Source organism: Apteryx rowi, unplaced genomic scaffold (assembly GCF_003343035.1).
Source record: "Apteryx rowi isolate R43461 unplaced genomic scaffold, aptRow1 scaffold_668, whole genome shotgun sequence".
In the NCBI taxonomy this organism is placed as follows: Eukaryota; Metazoa; Chordata; class Aves; order Apterygiformes; family Apterygidae; genus Apteryx; species Apteryx rowi.
In genome coordinates, this window is record NW_020450947.1 from 179,728 (window position 1) to 192,806 (window position 13,079).

The following is a 13,079-nucleotide window of genomic DNA, read 5'->3' on the forward strand; positions in this document are numbered from 1 at the left end:
CTCAGCACAAGCTTAGAGGGATGATCAATGCGTTTTCCCGCTGTGATAAAACTGGACTAGGTTCCCTATGTTGTATCTGTTTGCTGCCTTTTCAGAATAAACATTTGATGCCTGGCTTATGCTGGAGATGCACAGGAACAATGGCATGTCACATGCAGGACAGCAAAGGGATATCACACACCAGCAACTAGGATGGGGTCTGATTCCAACCTGCCCAGCAGTGGCAGAGCACCAGCAGTCACATGACCTGGTCTCTAGAAGGGGGATGAGAAAGAGAACGCACTGAATCCCATCATGTAGTGCACAATTGTGATGGATGTGAACCTCCAGTGCAGCAAAAAAGTGCCATTTGTCTTTGTGCTTCAGAAAGATTGTAGTGGTTTGTTTAAGATACATTTGGATCAGCAGCAGCTTCATTCTAGCCCTGACCATTAGCACAACTTGATCCAGTGTGCATGTCCCTACATCATGGCATATAGATGCAAGCACAGTCCTCAAATCCCAGATTAGAGCTGTGTTTACCTCTGGATCATGATGTATCTTTGTGCTGGTAGCAAAGATAAATCATATGAAAAAGAAATACTTTCTAAGTAAAGAACAGTCAAACTGAAGGGGATGAGTATAAAAATTCCTAGAAACCTATGTATGTTTCTCCAGCTACTTCCTATTGGATTAAGATCTGTTTTTTAAACACAAAAAACGCATGTAAAAGTGTCATTGACGTGTTTTATCAGAAGTTTTTGTAAATGGTAACAGTAAAAATTATTAAATAATTTACTTTTTCTTCCCATCTAAAGGCAATAGCCAGGGACAGCTCTCCATAAGTCCTTGGACTACATTGACTGCTCACCTGGGCTGTCTGACAACAGAAAAATTCTGTATTACTGTAATGAGTTTACTATCATCCTGCTTTCTGTATGCTTTAGATGAAGACCCAGCAGAAAGATTTTGATCAGCTCCATATGGAATATGACATGCTGCTAGAAATCCACAGAGAGACTGCAGAAGAGCGAAACAATGTTTTCATTGAACTCCAAGAAGTTCAGCGCAGTTGCACACCCCGGCCAAACTGGGCAAAGTGTTCAGGTGCCACCTTTCTTTAATAGTGATTTGCTTGGGACACCTCATCTTTAAACACTCCGCTGTTGTGCATTTCTTACCTGGAACATCCCATTTTCTCCCAGGCTTTTAGGGAAGAAGTGGTCTCTGAGAGATAGGAGCTTTCAGTGTATACTGTTTTGCCTTATACATCTTAGGAGATGAACTACATGTCTAGAGATCTGCATTTGTTGTAAAGCTCCTAATGAATTCACACAAAACCGCTATGCATGGGCATGATCTCTTTTTCTAGCAGCTCAGTGTCTTTCTGCTCTTGCAGAAGTGATTCCTGGTGGAGCTGACCGGTGGAGCTCTCTGGTTGAGGGGAAAACCAGTGATCAGCTAGTGGATATGCTTCTGGAAGAAATAGGAACAGGAGTACTGAAAGAGAGACATGTCTTCCTTGGATGGGTATGTGCAAGCTTTCTTCTCTGCTCGTTTTCATTAAGATTAATTGCCTATTAGCAGGATGGGAGAATGTGTTGCTTCATGGCTGGACTTGGTGTCTTCAATGTTCACCTTCCCATTAGTATAATCAATGAAAACTTTAAGCTAGGGAAACTCAAGTGCTATAGAGGAGCAGAAACTAAGAATGAGCATACCTGAAGATACAGCTGAAGCAGCCTCGCTTCACAATGATATTACATGAGTCATCAGACATGCAAGTAATACTAGTAGGCTAGAGTCCCTTACTAATGCTTCACGATATGGCAGAGTCATTTTAACACCTTGCTGCTGCTGAAAGATCTTGTCCTTCTCCCCCTGCTCCCAACCATGTTCTCTCTGCTATACATGGTTCTGGCTCTGCTGCCAGGGAAGTAGACTCTGCTTGTAGATCCAGCAAAGCAGTATTCATTTTTTCCCAGGTTAGTTTTTTGATTTAGTGAATGAAACTGCTTAGAGTAAGTAGCAAGAGTAGGGAATGACTCCTTTTGATGGCATCAGGGAGTTAATTCAGCTCACACTGCCCAATTGCATTCCACCTCAGCATGCAGGAGGATCAGGAAATGATACAGGAACCATGAAATGTTTCAAGGGTTCTTCACATGATACCAAACATGACTGAATCCAAACTTCTTTTCTCATGGACAGAGTAGCATTTCCTTGCTCCTTCCAACCTCTCTTCCTCAGTCTTTTCAGAAGCTTAAACTGTTTGCCCTGCCATTATTGGATCTTCTGAAGGACTATCTTTTTTCTTCCATTTTTGCTGGGCAGAGCATCACCCACAGTCCCATTTTGTCTAAGGACAAGGTCTAGTAGCTCACTGCCACTGAGAGAAGGACCCACCCCCTTCCCCTCCACAGCTAGAGTTCCAGCCCTTCCTCACACCTCCTCCAGTGCTCCTCTGATCACCAGTACATCTATTCAACTCATCAGACAAAAAAGAAAACACTTCTGTTTTTCTATGTTTCCTGGAGCTGTAGCAAGCTGAGTTGGAGGGCAGGGTGGCGGGGAGCAGGGCCTTTCATCTCAGCAAGAGCAAGCCAAGCAGTAGTATGTCTTCATGTTATGCTTCAGCTTGCAGGACTTGCATCAGAACTGTTCAATACACTAAAACAAGGTGCATCTTCATATGCTTCAGTAGAGGTCCTGGCACAGACCTCAAACATTGCTATGTTTGGCTCCCAATAGATTAGATTCATTGTACATACTCCTCATCTGAAAGGGCTCCATGTACTGTACAACACAGAGGGCTTTAAGCCTAGTTCCACTGTAATAAAAATGTTAGTGATTGCAGATATATTACACTAGTGACCAAAAGTGCTAACAGCTGCCTGGACACAACAGGACACAACCAAAATGTCACTAATGACAGAAGGTTTGAGTAGTGTTACTGTGGGGAATGAGCAATCTGATAAAGTGGGCCCCAACTTAAGCAGGTCCATGCAGGAGCAGTTGAGACACACTGCAGAGATGTTAGCAGGTGTCTGTCTTATAGTGCTGGGAATGAGACCCACACAAAAGACTCTTTTTATGGCTTTAGATGCTAAGGACATGGCTTTGGTGTTGCATCGCTGCCAGTGAGGTGAATGCCTTATCTATATCTCTGCTTCTTTTTCATTGCTTAGGGCAAAGGTGACAACGTTCCTGTGTACCTGAGGTATGAAGGTGAAGTCAGGAATAAAAAGCTGAGTAAGAAGGATGTAGTGACTATCCTAAAGGATGTCTGGAGAGAGAAAATTGCACTAGAACAGCAGGTTTGTTTTACTTTCCTTTTCTGCAAACAGCATTTGCTATGACAGTCAGCCCAGATGGAATAGTTTGGACAGATAGGGTCTCACCCATGTCCCACCTAGTGCTTCACCTGGATTCAGCCACATAAAACATTATAAGAACAAATGGCCTGAGCTGGCAATAACCCTGTGTCTGCCACAGCTCCCCAGGGAATTGATTTATGAGTTACAACAGCACCACGTGGATAGCCAGAGTAGCTCCATCCCAGTTCTAAGGGATTTCTTCTCCAGCTTCTGCTCCAGGGATAGCTGAGCGTTTATGGAGTAGCTGCTGCCCAGACACAACTGCAACTTGGGAGGCATTCAGGAAACCAATATTAGTGCTGGTTTCTTTGATGCACAAGGCTGTAAACTGCAGTGGTCCAACAGCTGTTGCAAGAGCAGTAGGGCTGTCCCTGAAGAAAGCTCCACAAGTCAGGAAGCCCAAGGGAGGAAGCAGTACAGTCACCCTGAGGTAAGTCAGCTATGCTCATGACTCTAAGTCCTTAGCTACACCTGACTGCTACTGTTCTGGGCTGTGATGGTGCCCTGTAGACCAGGACACCACTGTGACTATGCAGGTCTCTGCTCTTAAGTAAGAGAAAACTTGGAGACCAAGTCAAAGCATGTCCAAGGTTTCTTGCTGGATTGATTTTAACCCAGGTCAGGTTCCCTGCACAGTCAACTATTAAGCTCCGTAGAATTTGTGCCAATGCAAGAGAGGAATAGGTGGCATGCAGGACAAATGAGTGGCCAGGGACAGAAAAATCACTTAGATTGATAAAGGAATTAGTGTAAAAGTGCTTGGCCTTGTTACAAAAAAAAAAAACCAGGGTTCCCCTTCTTTGTCCAGGGTGGGTTGGGAGTGAGAACTGGAGGCCGAAGGGGTGAGATGTGTGTTCTCTGCCAAGGCAGACATTATGGGTTGCCTGTCTGGGCAGATGCAAGACTCAGCAACAGAATAAAAGTGGCCATTTAACTTTTCCCGTGTTAGAGATAAGTATATCATCTCCCCAGATCTTTGGCAAGCCTATTTACTGCACCTCAGTCATATGAGAGCAACCTTCAGAGAGGCAGCGTTATGATACGGATTTCTTCTCTTGAGCTAGGAGCCTAAAAACATCTCTGAGATCACCCGTAAACACCTTAATGTTTTCTATGGCAGCTGTCTTTTTACTTTTAGCTCAGTTTCCTGGGGAAATAAGGTTGATGCACTCACTGTTCGGCTCTAATTTTCACCAATAACTGCTTCCCGTTCTGAACCCATGAGCTCAAATCAGCTAAATCTGACAGGGGGGGTAGGGCCTCAAAGGTGGTAAGTTCCTATAAATTTTACAAAAATAGGCAGGAGAAGAGCAACTTTGTCAGTGGTCTCAGCAACAGAAGAGCTTCAGCATGAACTTACCTGTTTGTAGAGAACAAATATGCAGTCAGCACTAGCACTGTGTTAGCAGAGATCCCAGTAAGACACACATCCATTTGAAAACAGCTGCAATCAGCCTGTCAGATTTGATTAAATTCTGCTGCATATGGGAGTTACTCACTTGTTATCCACAGACAGGGAAGCGATCCAGTCTTCCTGAGTTCTTTCTCAGCTACCTCCAGAAGAAGTATGGAGATGCTGCTGCCATGGAATGGTCTTACACCTTGTATGAGAACATGCGACTCTATCAATCAAACCATGTCATGAGTTCATTCTATGACATACTTACTGGGAAGGTAGGCAACCCCCCAACGCAGGGCCACACTTCTGCCCAGACATCTCTCTTGTGACAGACAGAAGGCAGGGGAAGTGTTCCTCTGCAAAGTAGCTGCACCTCCCATTCCCACACCCTGGAACCTGCACCTCCGGTGAGAGCAGAAGTAAACACAGAGACATACTAGAGACGAGAATCAGGTACATGCAAGACATAGCAGGGCTATTGCTACTTCCAGTAGAGCTCCTAGAAGACCCCATTTCTTTGAGATGCTTTCATCACATCATATCTGCCCTCTCCAGGGAGAAGTTTGTGTTTGCAGCATTTATATACATTCCTGTTTTTCTCAGTAGGCCTTTCCTTAAACCACTCATGATTTGTCCTTATGCAGTCTATGTGAAGATCAAGGCACTGTCTCTGAAATGCAGCATTGTGCAGGCCCTGGCAGCCTCACTCCCTACCTCCCAGTTCTTTTGGTGCTGGAGAGCTCTAGCTCACCACATCTCTCCATCATGCAGACATGTAGCCCTGTATTCTCTTCTGGTGCTGCAGCTGCTTCTCCCATCATGTGGAAACCTTATACTGGCCCTACTTACATCTTGCTTGAAAGTGGAGGAGTGTCAGGGATACTGTGGAGCCATCAGGCAGAGGGGCTGCTATCATTCTGGGGGACCCAGAGTGCCATCTGAGAGTTTAAGAGCTGCTCTGAGAGAGGTTTAAGAGCTCATTCCTGAGGCAAGCCTCTGCCCCAGGCCCCTGACACATCTGCAGAGCCATTCTAGCTGTCTGCCTCAGAGCTCCTGCATGTGGTGACACATGGAACAAGTTTTTCAACAAGAAACTATTGCAAACAGCTGCCCTGCAAGCCACTGTGTTGCTTGCTTCATTATTTGTAAATAACTACAAGCAGCTCAGGTAAAAGTTGATGTAAGAGGGGGCATAGTCCTTTTGCATTTTTGTTGCCCTCCTGAGGGTAGTCCAAGGGATAACAGATGGGGTGTTTACTGACCTGTGAACCTTCCCTATTTCACAGGTGGGTGAAGAACGGTACCATGGCCAGAATCAGCTGATTTCCAATCTGCAAAAGGAGTTGGCTGCCTGCGATAGCTCAAACACCGGATCCCTGACTAGCGAGCAGTTCAGGCAAGAGGCCAACTGTTGCCCACTGAGCTCTGCCCGTTTGTGGCACACATTGGATGTTTTGATATGCTGAGTCTGTCTGCCTTGCTCACCTGCCAGCACAGCCAGGGGAGCATTCTCTGTTTCAGAGTTAAATTTCTGTGAGGCCAGCCATACACAGCTGGCTCCTCTAACTGAGGAGATATGGGACCCCTATGTGGTGCTCCCATGAGCTCCTGATAGGATATAAAGCATTTCTGTGAATTCTGCTACCGATGCAAGATTTGTCAGTCCTCTCCCAGTTAATCAATCATCAGCTGTGCTTTCATGTGTGATATTCAATGATAGCTAAATACAGCATTTTGGGGGCCACGGTGCAGAAGAGATGCAGCCATTTCCAGCCCTTCAGCTGGGAACACATCACTGGTACAGACATGCTAGCCAATTTGGTCTAGGCTGCCAGGTAATCAATACTCACAGTTGCATTGAGATTTTTCCCAAATGGTTCAGCATTCAACATGCGCCTGAGGCCTGAGCTCTGGTGAAACCTTTCCCGTTTTGGTATTTGGTGGGTGCACGCACTTCTTGAAATGCTTTTCCCCATGAAAGCAATGACTTTTTGAAGATTTGACCCTTGGAATACAGGCACACGTGTGACCTCTGGTAGCCTAAAACACTGCCAGCCATACTGGCATGCATTATCTGTGCATACAGTAACAGCACACACACCTATGTCTGTGCTGCCTGTCTCCATACAGCATGGCTCTGAGGGAAGTTTTTCCCCTGAAAAAGAATGATTCAATCCAAGAACTAGTTGATGCAAGCAGATACAAGCTAGACAGTGCTGAAGACCTCATCAGCTACAGATCCTTATTCAATGAAGTAAGTTGTTATTTCTTAAATTTTCCTTTTGACTCAGACAGTAAGCAAATAGATTCCAAGCTTATCAGATTAACATATCTGCAGCCCCCACCACAGGCTCTAATATTTGAAGGCCATCTGCAGACAATGGCAAAGCAAGCTTGTTCCTTTTTGGTGATAGGAAAAGTTTTTCCATATTCCTTCTCTTTATTTGAACTTTACACTGGAAAAAAAAAATCACAAGCATCTCTCCAAAGGCAAAAGGCTTGCATGGACTATTGATGCATTTGCATTTTATTTTTGCTCCTGTATTTCAGCACCTTGACTCCAAATTTGGACTCAAAGTTAAATAAATATCTACCCTGTCCTAGCATTATCACTAAACTGAATTATTTAGAAGGCTTAGGGAAGCATGGCTGCTGTATGAGTGACAATGCAGCAGGGGCAACTGACAGTTGTGATGGTTTACCCTCTTTCTCCTCTGTGGACATGGGAGGTGATGCTTTTCACTGCTCTAGGACAGGCAGTGTTTGGGGAAAGTCTGCTGAAATGAGCTGTGTATTCAGTGCTGTGGCCAAAGGAGCAATGTGCTTTATTCTACAGAACTCTTACCACATTAAAGGGAATTTCTTTCCAGGGGAAGGCAGAGAGGATGTTCCCCCCCCCAGTCCAAGACAGCAAGAGACTTCCTTTCTAGGATGGCTCAGTTATTTGAATATACGTTGGGGAATGTCTCCTACCCAGATTGGGTGGAACATGAAATTCTGTGCTAATGTGCCTGTAACCACTTTCAGGATGAAGAGGGGAATGCTGGACCTTTCATTACAATGATTAGGAACCAGTATGAAAGCGAGAAGCATGAGTATCTGAGAGAGCTGAAGAGCAAGCTGGGAGATTTGATGTAAGTATGAAGGAAAAGGGCTGAACCCCCATTACACAAAAGCTGACTCAAAGGACTTACAGTCCACAGACAATCTGTACAAGCATGTACAAGCAGCAGGATCACACTGGACCTTCTGCTCAGTCAAAATATTGAGCCTTCCTGTGTTTTAGCAGTTAAGTGGCATTTCCATCTTTCCTCAGCCTAGCTCAGTCCTTTAGGGCCTGCTCCAAGTCTCTGTGAGGGACATTACAGAATCACAGAATGGTTGAGATTGGAAGGGACCCCTGGAGAGCTAACACTTGCACAGGCACCGGGGATCACTGGAGGTTACTGTAACTCATCCACAGTGCTGGAAAGCTGCACCAGACTCACACAGACCTGCTGCATCACATCTCCTTCAGTGACCTCTGACAGCACCCCCATCCAGAGACTAGCTCCCCCCTTCGGAGATCCCTGGATCTGAGGGACTGCAGCTATTACCACAGTACATATATATTCTGTTATTTTACTAACCTGAAAAAGGAGATAGCCTTTAATGTAACCCAAATGCCTTACTTTCCCAGGTAGGCAACTAACACACTTAGGCCTCTGCTTCTCTGGTCACCAGCAGGATACACCAACCCAGCAGGAGAGTAGGTCCTTGAGAGCATTGGTAGTGCATTGGTAGAACATCAGCAACAAACTCCTGCTGCCCCAGATGTACCTGGTGGTAGGGATGGAGACCTTCTCCTTGGCTTGCTTTGATTTCCTTAACACAATGTAGATCTGGGACATGGCTGAGAAGTCACACAGTGATCAGACTTCCCACACTGACCCCAACCACACAGCAGGGAGTGTGAGAGTTGCACTCATCAGCACAGGCAGCTAGAACTGTCGGAAGTTGCACCCAGCACAGTCACAGGGCAAACTGTTTTTTTGAGCTCTTACTATTGTTTTATATTCAAAGTGCAGTAGCACAAGCTATTTTAAGACCCTACTTTCAACAGCTTAAACTTTGTGAAAATACATATTGGGGATGATTTCCCAGGGTGATTGGGGGGGGGGGGGGGGGGAACACCCTACATCACATGTCTGCCAATGATGATGATTTCTGGAATATTTCAGCCAGAGCATTGTTAGACATACCAAAAAAAAAAAAGAAAACAGAAAAGCTAAAACAAAAGATGTAAACCATGTTAAATTTCTGCAGCTTCCTTTAGAAACTCTCCTGACTATAGCTAAAATCATGTGTCTGTTATGGTACACTTCTTACCATTCCTCCTTCTAAAGGAATCTACTGAAAAAAATGACAGCTCTCAAATCCTTAGAGACCCTGGTCTAGAGCCTCAGATTAATCTCAGTTTTAAACTGCCTGTAGTAAACACTGATGCTAATGACTTGGGCCTTAGGCTTTTACAGAGAAATGGCATATTTTCTTTTCACTGCTCATGTTCCAGCTCAGGGGTGAGTTGTGCTTTTCTCTCTGTCATCCTTCTAACCTTACCGTGCGCACACATTGTACCTGAACTTGCATTGCTCCTGTGCCTGCAGGGACCCCAAAGAGATGCCCAAGCAGTGCAGAGGATGAGTCCCCTCAGAACAACACTAGCATGGAGGGCAGCAAGAAAGGATCAAGATAAAGATCCTGGAAGCTGTCAGGGGTCTGCGACTAGGTTAAGCATCTAAGGCTGACTTGGGCATACTGCTGAAGACAGAATTGGGCAAGGGGAACAGTGGGCAGAGACAGAGCGGCTGACCTAAGAATCAGGGAAGCAGAGGGAAACTGATAAGAGAGGGTAGATGGGCCCAACACCTTGAGACCAGGCAAGAAGCCTGTGGAAAGGCAGTAGGCTGAGGCCCCAGCAGAGGCCAAGAACAGAGATGCGGGAGCACTGGGAACCAGTACGGAAGGGGAGCAAATGGGTGGAAAGAGCAAGCAATGCTGGGACTGCCTGGGCAAGCAGGAGCATTTGAGGGCATAGGCTGGACGTGCTGACTAGAAGCCAGTGATGACTGTGAAAACAGACTGGGGAGAGCAGTGGGGAGCCAGGGAGAACAAAAGAACATTTACTAAGGAGTGGGAATGGCAGCACAAGACCAGGCCTGGAGGAGTCAAAACAGGAACTGCAGTGCAGAAGGGTGACTAGGACTTGCTGAGGAAACCAAGATCAGGGTGAGAAAATTAGCAAGCAGAGAGTGAACAGGATCGCTGAGCTGAGCTGGAGAGGAGGAGCCCAAGGCAAAGGAGAGTCAGGACAGGGAGAGGCAGTAAAGGACATGGCAGGCAGTGAGTAGAGAAGCTTGGCTGTACTAATAGTCCCCTCCAGTACCTGAAGTCTCACATCTCACCATTCTTTGACTCTCCAAAACCATCAGTAAAATCCTCCATATCCTCAGAGACTGTGTCCTAGCCACCCCCCCGTCACTCCACATTAATTACCCCATTCACCCAAGCAGCAAAAGCTTATGTGCTGCCTCTAAAGATTAAACAGTGATCCAAAGCAGGTCAGCCTGTGACCTTGTAGATTAAGAGTCTGGTCTTCAGGTTTTATTGCAGTGGGAGGGTGTTATCCTAAATATTTACACAAAAACTTCACTAAAGAAAAGTATTAAGGTTGCTAAGTCAAGTATTCACAAGACCTCATTTCAGTCACTGTACAGAACAGAATTGGTTCTGAGGACCAGGGAGAGTGAAAAGTACTGAGGACTGCAAGCTTAGAGATGAATAGACAGATAATTCCACCTTAAAACAAGATGCAGCTACTGCATAGAAAAGAAGTCTTGTGCCAGGCACCGAGCAATGAGGATGACACTGCAGATGGGCTAGATGCCCATGAAGCAAGACTGTGGGCACAGAACTAACAAGGGAAAAAATAATTATGTAATGAAGGATATCATAATGCACAACAGAGTCAAAATAAGGATTTCCCAGGTTATCTGGCATTTCATAGCTTCTGTTCACTTTGAAATCTGAGTGCTTAACAGATTTTATTACATGTATATTTAAAAAAACAAAGGGATACTAGTGCAGGCAGAGGTACTAGTACTGAAAGACATTTCTGCTCTGCATTTCAAGCAATGTGGATTCTCACTGTTGGGCAAATGCATAAATATTCCTTTCATATAACATAGCATAGCAGTGACTGAGTTGTTTTTGAACAGAGAGGTGAACGCAGATGATCTGAGGACAGCCTTCTGCGCAGTTGATCCCGATATTGATGATCAGACATTAGATATCTACATTGGCCTGGCTTATCAGGTCGGAAAAGAACAGACAGATCAAGATGTCCTGCCTGTGGAAACTGCACTTGAGAGACTGCTGGCTGGAGATGTAAGACGAGTGGGGCCCTCACCCAAAGAGGAAAGCAAGACAGACTGTGAGGAAGGCGAGTAAGGAGACTTCTAGTATTATGAATAAGAGACTGTTTGAACAAAGCTATGAGTCAGACCTACTGAACTAAATACCTCTTTCCATGTACATATAGACCCACCTAGTAACTAACAGCTGAGAGGATAGGCTGGTTTGAACTATCAGAAGCACTTTTCAGCTCAAGCAGCAAAGCAGTTCAGTGCAGTTGTGTGACCCATGTAGAGTCATTTCAGCTCAGCAAGACTTGCATATGTCAGGCTGACTGCTCCCCAAACAGAGGATTAACATCCTCACAGCACTGGGGCACCCCAGCAAATTGGGCTCTCTGCTTGGTAACAAAATGACTATGCTCCAACAGTCATTACTTGGACCTGGGAGTCACCACCAAACTCAAGGCTGCAGTGTGGTTGCTTTAGCCCTTTTGCGAAGTAGGCCTTATGGTTCATTGACTCAGAGAAGAAAGGCAGGATTTCACAAGATACATTTGCAAAATAAGGTGCCATCCTCAAAGTTAGGTAAGTGTGCAAGTGAAAGAATTCAAACTATGCCAGGTTTGCTAGCATGTCTTTCCCCAAGAAGACATTTATCCCAGTGTAGTGGCTGTTGTCCAGCATAGTCACTTTGAAAGAAATTCAAGTGCTGCCCCAGGAATAAGTTTAATCAAGCTCTGAGCGGCAAAAATAATCCAAACATAGAAACACTGAAATCTGTTCCTTGCTTCAGGGAAGAGACCACATGTGTTTTGGTAACTGCCCTTCCAACCACAGGCATCAACTGGTCTTTCCTATTCCTTAGTGACTTCTCTATCTATAGCCCTCTCCAGGAAGGGGAATAAGGGTTCCTAAAGCAACCCACCCCCCCCCCCCATAGGAAAGCAGGTCTGCTATGGTTATACCTGAATTCTTGAGCAAGTGGAGCAAACAAATTCAAGAACCAATTACCCAAATTGTTCCTTTTCTCACAACATGGATTGAAAAGTAGAAAGGGGAAAGCTGTGAAATCAGCTGCCTTTTGGGAAGATGCCTTCCCAAAATAACAAAGCACTAGTTTTGTGAGCATTTGCAAGGAGGTTCCTGCAAAAACCCTGATGTCATTTGTGAGGTGGAAAGACATCATAGCCTGTGTGAGAGTAAGTACCACCAAGTGTATGAGGCCCCTGGGACTTCTGCCTTGAATACTGAATGTGGTGCCACACATCTCCAGCACAAACAAGTTGCAAAATACCAGGAAAGGAGCTGTAAGTGGATTAAGAAAGGAGAAGTATCATATAGCTAGAAACCAAATGCCGTAACTGCACACATCTCTAGGAGTGGTCCAAAACAAGCAGTAGTAATATAGTAAAATTGAGTTTATCTAAAAAGAGCAAGAAACTTGAATACAGAGAAAGTGTTTGGCAGATGAACATTACATTGCAAAGCTCTTCAAGAAGGCACCTAAAGGGGAGGCTAGAGACAGCACTGGGCTACAGAAGCAGGAATCATCTGTTTTGATTTGTTTCACCCTGAGGATTTTAGGTTCCAAAAGATTAACTGCTGTTCACAGTGCCAAGTATTTCTTTCTTTTGCTCTTTAAATTACATTGTTAGGATTTGAAAGATGGCAATTTCCATAAAAATTCTGAATTTAGTTAACCCTGACTTTACTGCAATTAGAAGCTGAACACTTCTCAATAGAAGAGAAGGAACAGATAAGGACTCTTCCCTCTCCCTCTTACATTCCCAGGCATCTAAGCACTATCATCTAGTCCCTTCAACTGGAAGTTGTTCAGGTCAAGAACATAACAGTTAGTGTGTCCTAGCAGCATGACTGAATGAGGAGTCAACAAAATAAAACATCATAAAACGTCAGCTTCCTGTGAGG

The 13,079-nt window shown here is 44.9% G+C and overlaps 1 protein-coding gene across 2 annotated transcripts in view; it reads left to right on the forward strand.

Moving 5' to 3' along the window:
- Positions 1–13,079, forward strand: part of TSNAXIP1 (translin associated factor X interacting protein 1) — a 51,669-nt gene that overhangs the window by 17,327 nt on the left and 21,263 nt on the right. The window contains exons 9-16 of one of the 2 annotated variants that reach the window (XM_026085399.1): positions 927–1,086; positions 1,379–1,509; positions 3,168–3,296; positions 4,869–5,030; positions 6,042–6,151; positions 6,886–7,009; positions 7,783–7,889; positions 11,013–11,240. In XM_026085399.1, coding sequence (XP_025941184.1) covers positions 927–1,086; positions 1,379–1,509; positions 3,168–3,296; positions 4,869–5,030; positions 6,042–6,151; positions 6,886–7,009; positions 7,783–7,889; positions 11,013–11,240 — 1,151 coding nt within the window. Of the gene's footprint in view, positions 1–926; positions 1,087–1,378; positions 1,510–3,167; positions 3,297–4,868; positions 5,031–6,041; positions 6,152–6,885; positions 7,010–7,782; positions 7,890–11,012; positions 13,067–13,079 lie in introns of those variants that run through there. The other variant, XM_026085400.1, reaches the window with a different exon arrangement.